The following is a 16751-nucleotide window of genomic DNA, read 5'->3' on the forward strand; positions in this document are numbered from 1 at the left end:
CTTACAATTATAGTTTTTATAGGGCACGTCTACATGGCACCCTATAGTGACGTAGCAACATGCTACGGTGCCATACGGTGTGCTATGGCAACATAATGATCATGTGTCTACATGTGATTGCCAGCTATGTTGCCATAGCAGCGCACTCCCCGGGTATAGTGTACCACTACAGTGACATAGCAGCAAATCTATCCATGAGCCATGTGCATGGTGCAGTAACCGACCATACTGCACCATGCTTTAGTACTTCCAAAAGGAAGTACTAAAGCATGGCTCCATAGTAATATGGATGCACCCATGCAGCCTCTTTCACATGCACACACACATATAACACACACAAGAACACATATACTGTGATGTTGCACTGAAATGCTGTCTCATATTTACTTTTTAGGATAAATAGTAGAGGAGACATGTCTTCAATGAAGTATTTGTCAAGGATATCTTTTGCCTCCCCTACTGTCCATCACAGTTTTGAACTGCTGGTTGTTGAAACGTATGGAAAAAACAAACCTATGAATCATGGACGTCAAGAGTAGATGAAGTCTATCTAAATCTTTCCAAGTTTGATATCTTCACAGAAAATGCTACTGCAAAATAGAACTTTTTTCCCCCAAAATGTTCTGGTTTTAGAAGTGACATGTCGAACTCCTATTCACTGTTACTGATTTTCTCTTGGTAACTCAATAAAACATCTAAAGATCTGGATTATTTCCAATTAGAAAAGTATAATTACTGAATTCCCCCCCTCCTAATTAACAACAACAAAAAAATAAATCAAAGAGGTAACAAAAGTTACATACATCTCAAATGGGACTAGAATAAACACCAGCATGTTATTTTTACAAATGTCCATTAAACGTGGGAGTGAATTTTGGAAAATCCAACTTAGATACCTAGAGTTTCAAAGCCATTGGCATGGATTTGAATAACAGAGGCTGCCATTCCTGTAGGGGGGCTGTCAGGAAAGCTAAGGCAGACATAGAGCTAGGACTAGCATCCAAGATCAAAGATAATAAAAAGTCCTTTATCAAATATATAGGGAGGATGAAGAAGGCACTGGGAAATGTGGGACCACTGCAAGATCCTCTGGGCAATCTGGTGGTTGCGCCAGAGGAGAAAGCAGACCTCTTTAACCAATTCTTCACCTCCGTTTTCTTGTGCAGGAACTGGGACTTCCCGTGATGCAAGACAGACTCAAGGGGAACGCCTCCAGACCTCAGGTTGGGGAGGACTGGGCTAGAGAGCTTCTGGAGGGGCTGAACGTGTTCAAATCATCAGGTCCTGATGCTCTCCACCCCAGGGTGTTGAGGGATCTAGCAGGGGTTATCGCAGGGCCTTTGGCATGGCTTTACGAGCACTCATGGTGCTTGGGCCAGGTGCCAGATGATTGGAAGATCGCCAATGTGGTCCCGGTCTTTAAAAAAGGGAGGAGGGAGGACCATCAGTCTTACCTCAATCCTAGGGTAACTCTTTGAGAAGATCATCAAGGAATACAACTGCAATGGGCCGGCTTCAGGGATGATGCTCAAGGGCAACAAGCATGGTTTCATTAGGGGCAGGTCATGTCAGACCAACCTGATTGCCTTTTATGATCAGGTCACAAAAGCACTGGATGTAGGTGCTGCCGTGACACAGTCTTTCTGGACTTCAGCAAGGGCTTTGACACCGTCTCCCACCCCATCCTCATTAAAAAAATAGGCAACTGTGGCATTGATGCCTACACCATCAGATGGATTGCAGATTGGCTGAAGGATTGTACTCAGATGGCGGTGGTGGATGGGTCATATTTGACCTGGGGGGAAGTGAGCAGTGGAGTCCCCCAGGGCTCAGTCCTTGTGCCCATACTGTTCAATCTCTTTATCAGCAATTTGGATGATGGGGTGAAAAGCAACCTGTTTAAATTTGCTGATGATACCAAAATTTGGGGTGAGGTGAGCACGCTAGTGGGGAGGGAAAGACTGCAGCAAGAACTGGATAGGTTACAGGGGTAGGCTAACAAAAACAGGATGCGTTTCAATACTGACAAGTGCAGCGTGCTACAGTTGGGCAGTAGTAACCAGGAGCACACTTATAAGATGAGAAACTCCCTTCTTGAGAGCATTATTCACTCCAAGATGAACATGGGCCGACAATGCGAGGTCACGGTTGGCAGGGCTAACCGGACCTTGTCGTGCATCCACAGGTGCATCTCAAGTAGGGCCAAGGAGGTGATTCTCCCCTTCTACGCGAAACTGGTCAGGCCACAGCTGGAGTACTATGTCCAGTTCTGTGCGCCCCACTTCAAGAGGTATGTGGACAACATTGAGAGGGTCCAGAGGAGGGCCCACCCGCATGATCCAGGGACATCAAGGCAGACCATACAATGAGAGACTGGAGGACCTGAACCTGTTCAGCCTTCACAAGAGAAGGCTGAGGGAGAACCTGGTGACTGTCTATAAACTCACTAGGGGGGACTGGAAGGGTTTGGGAGAGACCTTGTTTCCCCTAGCGCCCCCTGGCATAACAAGGAATAACGGTCACAAGTTGTTGAAGAGTAGGTTTAGATTAGACATCCGTAAGAACTACATCACAGTTAGGGTGGCTAGGATCTGGAACCAACTCCAAGGAAAGTGATGCTGGCTCCTACCCTGGGGATCTTTAAGAAGAGGCTTGATGCCTACCTGGCTGGAGTCATTTGAACCCAGTTTTTCTCTTGCCCAGGCAGGGGGTCGGACTTGAAGATCTACAAGGTCCCTTCTGACCCCACTTCTATGATTCTATGATTAAAGTGTCAATGTGCACCAAAGGCAAGTGCATTATAGTTTCTAAAATACCACAGTTATTTCCTATGCTAAGCAAGACAAGCACACACAGTAGCTGAGCAGAAGGCAGTCCACCCTTTCCTGGGTTAAGCATAGGAAATAACGGTAGTAGCTCAGAAACTAAGCTGTAGAGAGTTGCACTTGGTCGATATCTACATTTTAAAGACTGTCAGGATGTATTGTGAGTTCCTACTCCTACTTTGGGAATCAAGAGTGGAACTCTTTCTGCTCATCTGCTATTTAATCTATAAAGTCATAGATCAAGGGTGGCCAACCTGAGGCATTCATGGCAGACAGCAGATCAAGGAAGAAGCAGGAAGCACAGCTGCAAATAGGCCAAGGAGTAGAAAGCAGATCAGGCAGGGGAAGGGAAACAGAGTGGCAGTCAGGGAGGGCATACAGCTTAATGTGGCATGCCTGCCAAAAAGGTTAGCTATCACTGCCCACTAGAATGAAGAAACAATCTGCAGTCATGACCATATTAAGGCAATTAAGGATTAGTTAGTAGGACTCCTGCCTCCTTCTCTGCTTCTCCCACCCCCTGCCATTTCCCCCAGTGGAGCCCTATTTCCCATTAAGCTGTGGTTAGCAAGCAGATAGCCTTCTTTATTGGACAGACAGGAGCAGCAGCATAGGGACTCCTTCTTCCTCCCAGAGAAGCTGTGGAGGATCCCATCCTCTCCCTGGAAAGGGGGACAGCAATAGAGTTCTCAGATGCTTCCTTCAAATTTGGAATAGATTTGCTTGGGTGGGAGAGCCAGATCTGTGAACATTTATCCTCTTGCCATACACAGAGGTCTCTGCTGAGGTGGTTGCTGGCAAGCCCATCAGAACAATGGTTTAACACCTCACTGGGGTGCACGTCGTAAGTGCTAGTCTCTGGCTATCTACAAACTTAGGCAAACACTGCAGCACTGGTTAAACTTGAGTCATTTTTCATGATTTTTTTTTTCATATTCATAAGAACATGAAACTTTCTTAAAAGATAAGAGGAAGTTGAGATTCTGAAGCAGGAGCCAAGGTCCCAAGCATAGACCTACACAATATGCCTGTATACTAGAAGGCCATACCATGAAACGATACCCTGCACTAGCAGTACATGTATTAGTGGCTCCAGAACCAAAAGCACTAGAGGCAGATTAATATAGGGCTGTGTTCAGGCTTAGGCTTAGTCTCAGGCTAATAGGTTTTGGGTTTTTTGGTTGGTTTGTTTTTCTGAATGTCAACTTGTAGAGAATGGTATCACAAAATGGTATTTTATATTAAACAAATCTGCACAGCTTAGAGGCTACAACATTCCATTTTCACAGGAGGAATGCAATGCACAGTATCATTATTCATTTGATAAGAGCCAACAATATGATCACCATACTGTTAAATAAAGTATAAGGGTCTTGAAGAATAACTATCTATGCCTACCTGACTCACACCTATTACTGTTTCCCATGGCTTCTGATCCTCACTGCCACACATTTGCATTTTCACAGACCTGCATTTTGCATATTGGCTTCTATTCCATCTGGGAGAACACAAAACAACAGCAGACTCTCCCTATGCCTGAAGAAGGGTGTTTGTGCTCGAAAGGTCACGAAGAACAATTTTTCCAGCTATTTAGTTGGTCTAATAAAAGATAGCACCCAAAGGACCTTGTCCATCTATGCCCTTATTTTAGGGACTGGTATAAAAGTTGGCCATGTTTTGTGTGTGTGTTGCATAGTAGTTACCAAAGTAAAAAAAATCTGACTTAAAGAATGCCCTTACTTGTATTTTGCACCTTTTTTTTTTTTTATTGAAAGTGTACTGATGTAACAAGGTAGAATTTGGGCCCTTGTATGTTTTTGACGTATTTTGGCAGCACAGCACTCCAGTGACTGAATAGAAATATTATTTTTACTATGACTCAAGTTTGCTGCATATATTATGACGGTCTTATTTGTACAATATAGGAAAATACAGGGGAAAGGAGGTTTCAATGCTAAAAATGACTGTTTCATTGGTGAGTAAAACTGAATGCATTTACTTCAGATGCAAACATTCATATGTAGTCAGATGAGGGGCTACAAGAATAGGGAAACAACAAGCAGCATATTGGTTCGCACAACAGCATTTGCATGCTTGGGAGATGCCTGTCTGTATTTGGAAATATCAATGTGCATTTGTGTTTACAAGTGGCATAAACACACCTGTGTGCACTTCTGGTGTTAATGAGCCATAACACCAGGGCCTCCCACCAGGTCCTAAGTAAATCCACTGAAGCTTACACAAGATAAGAATCAAGTCTGACTTTTCAAATAAAAAGAAATCTGAAACTCTGGTGAACAAAACCTGAATTTTTATACGGAAAAAAACGTGTTGCCTTTTCACATCTGTGCAATCAACACAGATTGAGTGGTATAGTTCCTCCTTCAGCCCCATGCATATATCCTCCCACTAGCATTCATGCAAGACATCTCCTTATGTTGGGGCGAAAAATTGTTGTATTCAGTGATATTTTTCGTTACCTTACAAAAGCACCACTGTCATGCTGAGCTCTAGAAGAGCGCTATCACAGTTCCCTACCAAAAGCATATGGCAACAAAGGAAAGGCAACTTACAGCTTCTACCACAGAAAGAGATTTTAAAGCCACATTTTTTGTGCTCTTTTTTTCAATGTTCTTGGTTTTCCTCGTGAGTAAGATGTGCTTGCGGAAGCTAGAACGTCTTTTCTCTCAATATGAGCAACAGCTTGATTCCCAAGCTGCATAGTTGTGGTTGGATAACTCCTCCATAAGGCATTTGGAGTTTCCAGAGGTTGGAGAAAAAAATTAATTTATCTGACTCCAGTCCTTTACTCATTTGCTGAACTCAGATTTCCTGTTTTTCAAATGTAAAAGGTTTGTAAAGAGTGCATAAAACTTTCCAAGAAACATACTACTACTGACAGGAAATCTGACTCTCCTCTCAGATTAAATGGCTGCTATGCTGTAGGTTTCAGGAATGTTACTCCTAGTTTAAACATGTGTTACTGGAAGGAGAATCAAGCACAACATGAATTATAGAAAACAGACCAATTCAGACATACATTGAGATGGATAGTTTGTTTTAGGGACCTCTCTTACTGGGAACAGGAATAGAACCATAAACTCGTTTCATATTGACTACCTTATATTACAGATGTCAGACAGGGATATAAGAATTTACAGACTAAGAAGCCTTTGATTATAGAACCATAGAAAGTTAGGGTTGTAAGGACCTCAGGACATCATCTAGTCCAACACCCTGCCACGCTTTGTATTTGTTATATAAGTCAAGTTAAGCTAGATGTCATGAGGACAGGCTGAGGGAACTGAACTTATTTAGTCTAGAGAAGAGAAGACTGTGGGGGAGGGGGATTTAATAACAGCCTTCAACTACCTGAAGGGAGTTCAAAAGAGGATGGAGCTAAACTGTTCTCAGTGGTGGCAACGGTCTCAAGGAGCAATGGTCTCAAGTTGCAGCCAGGGAAGTTTAGGTTTGATATTAGGAGGCATTTTCTCACTAGGAGGGTAGTAAAACACTGGAACAGGTTACCCAGGGAGATGGTGGAAGCTCCATCCTTGGAAGTTTTCAAGCCCTGGCTAGACAAAGCTTTGGCTGGGATGATCTAGCTGGGGATGGTCCTGCTATAGTTAAATTCTCCTGCTAAACTCCAGGCCAGTACAGTAGCTGTTTTTAATAAGGATACTCAACTATTACATTTTTAAATTTACATTTAAAACACATAAGTGATAGGGCTGTGCAAAACACTATCATTTTACCTGGAACCTGTGTCAGCGGTAGCCTCCTCTCATCCAATGAGCAGATCCAGGGGCTCACATCCATGAGAAGAGCCCGGCACAGCCCTCCCAGGGGTGCAAACCCCCAGATCTGTGCACTGGATGAGAGGAGGCTGCTGCTGCTGTCTAGGCACAGCCCATAGCCCAGCACCAGTACCAGGTGGCAGAGACCTCCTCTCATCTGGTGCACAGATTCAGGGCTCACATCCCTAGAAGCAATCCAGCACAGCCCTGCAGCTGTCCCAGGGGTCCAGGTCCCGAGATCTGCATGCTGGATGAGAGGAGGTGTTTTTCTCCAGCGGTCCCAGGTGGCAGCAGCAGCCTCCTTTCATCCGGTGCACAGATCTGGGGGCTCACACCCCCGGGAGGAGTCTGGCACAACCCCACAGCCCTGCTGGGCTACAAGCCCCCCAGTCTGCACACCAGATGAGAGGAGGCTGCAACTGCCTCCAGGTACCGGCACTGAAGTTAAGTAAGCCTGGCTTCAAAATTCAAAATGTTTAGTGCCCTCGTTTTGTTTTGATGCCTTTTGTTTCATTCCAATTTGGCTGTTTCAAGCTCGAAACACATTGAAACAGCTTCAAAATGAAACACCCAGCAAAATTTTGCACAGCCCTAATAAGTGACCATCAGCTGGCTTTGATGACTTTCTGAACTTTATCAATTTGTTCCAATATCTCCTTCCCTGGACATCTGAACCTTGGACATGGTAGCCAACTGCCCATAAATTCACAGTTAATCAGTTAAAAGAAAAAAGAAAAAAAAGATTAAAAACGTCTGTGTGAAATCCATGAAAAAAATCCCCGATTCATCCCATAAATTCAAGGGAGTCCACAACTCATTTCAAGGTCCACATTGGAATGAAGCTACATTTAAATATTGATGCTGTACAGAGAGCAAAGCAACGCCACCTGGGCTAGGGACAGACATTACACGTAAACTGGTTTAAGTGATCAGAAGCTGGTTTAAAGCTGGAACAGAACAGATATTCAGTGCACATAAACCAGTTTCAAAATGGCCAAAAGTGGTTGGAGAGAAACTTGGTTGAATGCAGTATCAGACTTAACTGATTTGGCTCAAACCAGTTTATGCAATGTCTGTCCCAGACTCCTTGCTGGTTTAAGATAAACCAGAGACCCCCCAGCACCCCAGTATGCTCTCTGGGCTGGGTGGGGCTCTCTGCTTCACAGAAGGGCTGACCCTATCCCTCTGCTCTGTAGCCAGAGCAGGAACCAGCCCCAGCAGACACACTGGCCAGTATGGCTCCTTTAAGGCAAACTGGGCAGGGAGGAAGTTAATTCTTCCCTCCTTCCCCTCTTCTCCCACTGCAGCCAGGGTCAGCCTGTCTGTCCATGAGCAGAAGGGAGGGGGATGCATCAGACCCTGGCTACAGGGAAGGAGTTGGGAGGAATTAATCCTTTCCCCTGCCCCCTTCACCTCAATGGGGCCATGCTCAGTGGGGTGTCCTGCAGGATTGGGAGGGGGGCTCTGTTCCATGCTGGTGGGGGACTCTTCCTCCGCCTCCTCTTCCCAGGGTGGGGAGGAGGACTCTGTGAGGTGCAGGATGGAGACTCTTCCTCCTCCTCCCCTTCCCCCCCTCCCTGCTGCTATGCAGCTGGAAGTGGGGGGGGCTCCATGCAATGCTACCCAGCCCTGGGCAGGTGGAGGCTGTGTTCTATGCTTGGGGGAACTCTTCCCCCTCCTCCTTCTCCTGGAGGGGCAGTGGGAGTGTGGAGCTCAGCTGGTCAGGGTGGGAGTGGGGTGTGTAGGGGACTCCCCCATGGCTGCAGCAATAGGAGGCAGTCAGCACTGCACTGGGAGGAGTGCAGCCCCATGCAGCCTGCCTAGCCACTTCTATCCCCACAGCTCTGTGCCATGCCTGCAGCTTGCTCTCCAACAGAGAAGCCCTGTGCTGGACTCTGCGGGGAAACAGGGGCATGACTCCCTCCAGTCCCAGCACAGTGTGAGTGTGGGACTTCACCATGGAAAAAACACACCTGGCTCCAGCATTGGAGAGACAAGCTTAGGCTCAGAGCCCCAGTGGGGGATAAGGCAGGCTCTGCTCTCTCCCCCAGCGCAGTGCTGGCCAGAGCCACACATGTGTTGGGCACAAGTGCCCTGACCATCCTGACTGCTGCTGATGCCAGGCAGCAGGCACTGCAGCCACTGGGGAGTGTGCACACCCCCAGCCTGCTCAGTGGAGCTCTGTGCTCCCACTGCCCCTTTGGGGGGAGAAGGAGGAGGAAGAAGAGTTCCATTCTAGGGCCGGGCAGCCCTGTGTGGCTGGATTGCTCCCAGCTGTCAAGAAGCCACTGGGGCCTGGCCATGGCCCCCTCCCCAGCTCAGCTTCCCTGTGGAAGGAAGGGAGGGCTTCTCTACCACCCCCAGGTTTCCGGCTTGAGCCACTGCAGGCATGTGTTGAACAACTATCCACTTGTAAACTGGTTCACTCTCTGCATGTTAGACTAACCTGAAAAGACTAAATCAATTCGGGCTTGGGCTTTTTGAATGTCTGTCCCTAGCCCTGGTGTCTAAGCAGGACTGCTTCTTGAAACTCTGAAGCCAACTGTGTGTCAGGGTTTTCTGGCTCTCTGGAGCTTCTGTAGTTCCTTTTCCCCTCCTGTTCTAGCAAGTGCTGCTGCTGCATGTCCTGGTCATCATCTGCCTGTAGCTCTCAGTGCTTATGGACTGAAGGTATACAGGTGGCCCTGGGGTGGGCAAGAGGGAAGGGGTGGAGCCAGGATGGAACTGCAGGGCTGGGTGGGAGGAGGGGGCTGTTCCAGGACAAAGACAGCAAGTCCTGTGGATGGGCTGGGCAAGCAACATGTTGAAGGGGGCAGTTGAGGGTGTGGAGGTGAGTAACAGACCTTTGGGGTTGGGACAACATGGTATAAATCCATTGCTGAAGTCAAACAGGGTTGCCAACTCAAGGACATTTTTCACTAACAATCTGGAGACATTTTACTTGCAGCCAGACTTATTTTACTATGGTTGATGCTAAACCTCTACAATTTGTACCCTATCCTTGTCATTGTGTCCAGGGACTGGAAGAAGAGTTATATTTACATTAGGTAAAACATGTGTCATTAAAAATTTTGGGGTGTCAGCAAAAAGCTGGCAGATTATCAGTAAAAAAAGGAAGTTGGCAACAGTGATCGTGGACAATATTTCATCTTGATTAAATATTAGAATTGGCAGGTATATCTGTCCAATACCTCTTATGATAAAGAGTTGATATATTTAACTTTTCCAAAATGCCTCTTTTTCTTCCTCAGCTGACGTTCTTTAATGAATTAAATGAAAGAAAATAAAAGCAGCTCTTCAGGAACAATTCTGGTACCTGTTGTAGAAACACAGATGCTATGATTCCCCATTACCCTAGAAAAGGTCAGCTTAAATGCCAAGCCACACCACAGGTAAATGGATGGAAAGATGAAAACGGTTTCCCTTTGTCAAAGTAGATTCACTTAAATTGTAAGACATTCCTGAGTACTCCTAGCAGCTGATACTAGAGAACCCTGTGCTGAGGTAAAAGCAAGGAAGAAACAAACAGGAAACAGAATAAGACCTTGAATTTATAAATCTAAATGAAAATACCTTCTTCCTGGAAGAAGCTCTAATATTTTATTGTAATTTAATTAGTACTTGTTATTGATTCAGGTCAATCCTGGACACATACAGCCCATAACAGTTACGGCTGTTAACATTTCACGAATGAACTAGAACTGTTTACTGCAGAATATTTCACACACATGTCCCAGAGTGCCTTGCCAACTGATGAAAAAACAGCCCCTTAATGGATGGAGTTCTTCATTAAATGCTGTGGAATGTAGCCAGCTTCATTACAACAGAGTTCCCAGTTTTTCCACATTGATGAACACAGTAAAGTTTCAGGGAATCACTGGTTAGTGCGCTAGCTATAAGTGATGAAAGGACTCAATGCAAATATTTAACTTCACAGAAGAGTTTGCTTGAGGAAAAATTTCAGATAATTAAAGAATGGTATCAAAGTTAATAAGCCAGACAATTCCAATGCAGAAATTTAAGTCCTAGCCATCCTGCTTATGTATCAGAAAGGAAACAAAGTTGGCGTAGTCAACATGGAATGTATTCACAAATATTTTCCAAATATGAAAAGGACCAATGTCCACACATTTGTTTAGCAGAAAATTTCAGAAACTTAAATCATGAACAAAATTAAGCAACTAATTTTTAGATTCAGAATATCACATGTTAAGCGTTTTTACCATGCTACAGTTAAAGAAAAAAAAAGTGACAATACTGACATTAAACTTTTAGATGGTAAAATACAGAGAACTAAACATTTGGGGAAACAGAGATATAAAGACATTTCACATCTCATTCCTTCCATTATAGAGAGTTCCCAAAAGATAGTGAAGAGACTCATTGGTTAATCATGTGATCTGCATCCAAATGGGTAAGACTTCCTGTAAGCTGCAAAGGAGACAGGAATTCTATAAAATTCTCTTATGAGTGTTTTTTGTAAATATAAAGAGGAAAGTAGAGAAGAGGATTATTCTCACTTAAATACCAGGGTCTGCATAAATGTGTTAGGCACAGTGGTTATAAGCAAAACGTGTTTCCTTGGCAAATCAGGTATTTTAAATGTTCTAGAAACTCATCGCAACAAGTTTTATATATTTTGGAACCTACCACTCCCATATCTAAGCACTGCACACATCTGTTATTTATTCTTCTATCAGACCTGATCCTGCATTTGAAGAAGGCAGAGGAAATGCTACACCCACATAGAACACCAATGACCTGAATAGAGCTCTGTTCTCTAAACACAGCAGCTTTCTTCAATGCCATCCGCTGTAGGATCAGAGACATAATCTCTTAAATGTATGCACCAAACTAAATGAATCCAATTATTTACATGTAATTAGGGAGAGGGGGTATTCCCAATGCCAAAAACTAAATCTGACTGGAGACATTATTAGGATGACAATAAGATTTCCATGTACTTTTTAACACAGCCTCTTGTGTATCAGCAAAAATATGCTTATTGTCAGGGCTGTTTTGTTTCTAAAACACTTTCATAGAAAATACATGCAAAAAAGCACATGTGTAAGCTTTTGAATAGAAACCATTTTTCCTGTACTGTATTCTGTAGTCCCCTGGCACAGTACGGTCTCTGGTCTGCCAGTGGGATGCCTAGGTATTCCATGATTCACTAATATATTTATTAATAAATAGACAATACCCTGAATCACCCAATAGCATGTGTTGTAATCTGCCTCAATAACTAAAATGGATCACATCTGAAAAAAAAATTAGAATGATTTCAGAGCAATATCACTCTACACAGCATTGAGGTATCAGGCAAAACACAGCAAGCATGGCAAAGAGTTAGAATAATGGTAATATGAGGAATCTGGTTTTCTCCTAGGAAAGCATGAAGAGCACAGGGTACTGAAAGTTCCTACCCTCATCAACCTGGCCTTGCCCCTTGTAAGTGTGATGTGCTCCTGCACATCGGTACTTCCTTTATTGCAATCCTTCGTATAGCAAAGAAAAATTCCAAATCACCCCTCCGCACCAAGATAAATTTCACCGAGAGAGAACAAAAATGAGAAATAAAAACAAAGTTAAAAATATTCATAGAATCAGAGGAAAGTAGGGCTGGAAGGTAGGGCACTATCAAAGCTATCCTGTCCAGCCCCCTACACAAGGCAAAATCATCTCTGACTAAAACATCCCAGCCATGTGTCTGGTTAACCCACCCTTGAAAATTTCCAAGGATGGAGATTTTACAACTTTTCTAGGTAGCATGCTTCAATGCTTGACCACCCACACAGTTAGAAAGTTCTAATTTCCAACCTGAATTTCCTGTACTGAAGTTTGAGGTCACTGCTCCTAGCTTTGTCCCTTATACCCAGACAAAGTCGAATGGCCTTCCTCTCTGTAATCACCCTTCAGGTATTTGAAGACAGTTATCATTCCTCCCACAGCTTTCTCTTGTTCAGACTGAATAGTCATCATTCTTTTGTCCTTTCCTCATAAGTCATGCTTTCCAGACCTCTAATCATCTGTGTGACTCTGTGCTAGACTTCTAACATGTCCACATCCTCTGCAAAGTATAGGGCCCAAAACTAGACAGGCACTCTGGTGAGGCCTCACCAGTTCTGAACAGAGTGGAAGAAACACTTACCTTGATTTGCAAGTGACCCCTGTTAATCAATAGTATGCTGTTGATTTTTTTTAATTTTTATTTTTTTGCTAACAAGAACAGATCAGTCCTTCTCTACAGTACCACAGCCTAGCCACTTATTCCCAGTCTGTATTTGTGCACACAATTATTCCATACCAAGTGCAAGACTTTGCATTTGTGTTGAATTTTATCTGCTTGATTCCAGACCATTTCTCCAGTGTATCCTAGCCCTAACCACCAGAGTGTCTGCAACCCCAGCCAACTTGTTTTAACCTATAAATTTGCTAGGCACACACTCAAGCCCATCCAAATCATGAATGAAGATGCTAAAACAATAGCAGACCCAGGACAGACCCCCTGGAGACCTCCTCTTGATACCTCTTCCCAACTAGACATTGAGTCACTGATGACCACACATTGAGCACAATGTTCAGTGCTCCAACCAGTTCTGGATCTATGCTGCAGAATGTCATGGGAGATACTGTCAAAAGCCTTGCTAATAAAGTCAATTGCTGTGGAGCATTGCTCTTCCCCCATCTATAGAACCTGTCACCTTATCATAGGAGGAAATAGGTGGTCAGGCATGACTTGCTCTGGGTAGATCTATGCTGGCTGTTATTGATCAGCTTCTCCTCCTCTAGGTGCTGTGAAATAGATTCCCCAAGGACCTGCTCCATGATTTTTGCAGGTTTTGAGATGAGACTTACTGGCCTGTAATTCCTTGGATCCTCCTTCTTCTCTCATTTCTTCAGTTTTTTAAAAATGTAGAAATGGTTCTTTGCTGGGTCAGCTTTTCAGAACAAGTTTTCTGTTAGCAACAGAACACTGATCCATTAACATTTGATCCATTTGTGTCAGACACTTTTCAGCAGCAGCATGTTAAACAAAATTAGCCAAAGAGGTGACTAAATATTATAAAATGAAGGAGGTGGCTCTGTTTAAGTGTCAGTAAGTCAGAAAGTTATACTATTTGATTTAGCTATTCAAAAGATATTTCTATCAGACAATATGGATGGTCCAATCCCACAAAATCTGCTTTTTCTTCTCCAAATAAAATTTGCTGGATTTCCATATAATATTAAGACTACGAGAGAGAATGTAAGCTTCTCTTTCTGAGTAAGATTTTACTCTTGGTAAGAATAAGCTCACTTACTAAAATTCCTACTTCTTCAAAATAGAGAGTGGGTAGGACTTAAGTGGGAGCAAGGTTTATCCTAATGTGATACTGTATTTCGTTTTTTGAAAGTGAGTGAAGAAATAAATACGGCACACAAATGGTTTTGATTAGTTTTTTGGCATTATGCTTTTCCTTCTGATATAATTTAAGGTTCAATGCCCACTCTTCAATGAAAGTCAAAGCCAGGTTTCCTGGGTTGCTGCTTCTACTGTTGGATGTTAAATTCTTCTCCTGAATCTTTGTTCAAATGTCTTCTGATCCTTAAATGTTAATACAGAGACTGGCAGATAGTGTTGTCTTTCAATCTGTTATGCAACTTGGCTTCAACATCTGCAAGCACTAACATGGTTGCTTTCCCAGGCTCCTGATTTCTCAGTAATATGATGCGCCACTTTGCATGAAGTCAGCTTACTTTCCTTTGAATCTCATTTTTCTAAAGATGCTGATTTTTCCAGTGATAGAAAGATCCAGGCATGTATTTATTTTGAATCCTACATATCACTGAAAATGACTTATTGAGGACTCTAAGCAAGTTAGCTAAATATTAAACATATAAATCAGCCTAATAAAAACGATAAATGTATGCAGTAACCTCCTCAAAAAATAGGAAAGGGGAAATTCCACATCAGCCACAGATCTCCCAGAACACCAATCTAGCCTTTAGCAGAGTCCCTGCAACCCCAAATCCCTTGGTTTTGCACAGTGCTCCAAAGGAATTTAGGGTTGTATAACACTGAACTGATAGTCTGCATTTTAAGGACATCTTACCTTTGCTATTTTCAGCAGTAAAGTTCTGCTTTCCTTCCTCATTAGGCAAGTTGATTGCTACTTCCACAAGATACCAGGTATGCATTAATTACAGATTATCCCCCCAGAAACAGCTATTCAGGATCAACCTTTAGCAGAGAACATACCTCCTGTTTCTTTTCAGAGTTTGACAAATATCTCAGAGTTACTATATTCAAAAAGGGCTAATATATCAGAGAAATAAAATGATTCTTAGTAGGTATTCAGCTTCTTCAGCATTCCACTTTTCTCCCTATTTGAAGCAAATATTTTTATTGCCACGTCAATAAAAACCAAGAGCCAACATAACAGCGTAACTCGCATTGCAAAACATGACATACTAAGGATAACAAGGAACCTAACAGCACTCTAAGGCATTTAGTAGTATGCATACAAACCTCATATGTCCACATGGTTGTTTTTTTTTAGTTTAGTTTAAGGTTTTAATCCACTGGAATTCTTTGAAGAGAAATATTTAAAATTCACATATCATTTTTAGAGATATATTTTATGCCTGCTGCTGTTGTTTGGGGTTTTATTGGTAGCATTTAGGATGCCAGGAGCCCTACACAGTAGCTGTGACTAGTAAGCAGGAATGGGATAGAAGTGGAAGTAATGGTGAGCAGAAATGGGGGTACAAGGGCACTCTGGGGGCAGTATAAAACTTGCACATTTATTGGCATATCTAATACAAATTCTCAGAAAACAGGTATACATTCTTATTCATACAGACGAAGTAACATTGGAAAACAGACAAATCTCTTACTCTAACAGCTGTGGAAAACCCCCTCTCCAGGTTACCACTGGACAAATCACTAAATGCAGTATTTGATCCAATCTTGCAGTCCTTTCAGGCTACTCCTTAAAGCAGGTAACTTCCCTATGAGTTTCTGAGAGCCTCTCAAGGCTGCATCCAAAATTCTTCAGATATACTACTTACTAATATATCCTTTTAGGCAAACTGAGATTTCCATTTCTATCCTTATTTTAAAGATGCAGAAGCAACAAACTTTGCTTCTTCAAACAATCACTTCTTCAAACAAACCTACAAGGCAACTAAATCATGAAGAATATTCAAAGGCATAGAAAGTTACTTTGACACTAGACCAAAGAAGAAGATTTCTTTCTGACCATAATAAACTTAAGTAGCCTTCCTGTAAAGTGTTCAAAGTCAGAGGAAGGGAACACAACAAACTATAGAGAACATCACACCAGAGCCCTCAAATAGCAATTTTCTACAACATTGATAAGCCAGCAGACAAATAATCATCAGAGTAAACAAGTGAGCTGTGTATTAGCTAAGGGACCATTAAAAGAAAAGAAAAGAAAAAAAAAAAAGAAGAGACCGACCTTTGACATTTTTATTACACAGTTCAGATATCATAAAAACATGAGGAAGGAATGTTGGAAGGGAGAAATAAGTGGCATTCATTGCTCTTACCTTTGCCATCTGGGCCTGCACACCATTTGCCTTAAGAGATGCTACTGCTTTCTGTGCTGCTGCTGGACTGTCAAAATCTACAAAACCATAACCTAAAAGAAAACACATACACACAGAGAAGACTTCATTAATATCTATAAACAACCTCCCACTCCATCAAACTCTCCCAGATTCCTCTAACTGATTGCACTCCTGCCACCAAAAGACACCACATCTGTATTCCTTTCATCTTTACTTCCTTTAAATCAGTGGTATTTAAAGAAATGCTATCCCTTCAGCCTCAAAGTACTGTGAAGAAGGCTTTTTTATCTACAGAAAAAGAAGGTAGTACCTTCTTTATGATTTTTCCCTCCCTTGGGAATTGGGAAGGGAAAGCAACACCTGTGCTAAAGGGGCTTCATCAAGCAATTGACCTCATTTTGCCATCTCTAGGAAAAGAATATGAACTCTGTCCTTCCAGTCTGTGTCCTGCTCTCACCCAGATTATTTCCCCACCTCCCAGCCCTGGGATTAGGACAGAACCATGGTTTTTGGTTGGAGAAGGGGAGCAGTTAGGAAGGAATTTGATTCCAGG

General features: G+C 42.9%; 1 protein-coding gene across 10 annotated transcripts in view; it reads right to left on the reverse strand.

Moving 5' to 3' along the window:
- The window catches only part of RBMS3 (RNA binding motif single stranded interacting protein 3), a 1078291-nt gene that overhangs the window by 385103 nt on the left and 676437 nt on the right, over positions 1 to 16751 (reverse strand). For all 10 annotated transcript variants that reach the window (XM_090046479.1, XM_090046485.1, XM_090046477.1 and 7 more), the window contains one exon: positions 16178 to 16269. In XM_090046479.1, coding sequence (XP_089902605.1) covers positions 16178 to 16269 — 92 coding nt within the window. The remainder of the gene's footprint in view (positions 1 to 16177; positions 16270 to 16751) is intronic.

This window comes from Crocodylus siamensis, chromosome 5 (assembly GCF_052110815.1).
Source record: "Crocodylus siamensis isolate JL-2025a chromosome 5, ASM5211081v1, whole genome shotgun sequence".
Taxonomy (NCBI): domain Eukaryota; kingdom Metazoa; phylum Chordata; order Crocodylia; family Crocodylidae; genus Crocodylus; species Crocodylus siamensis.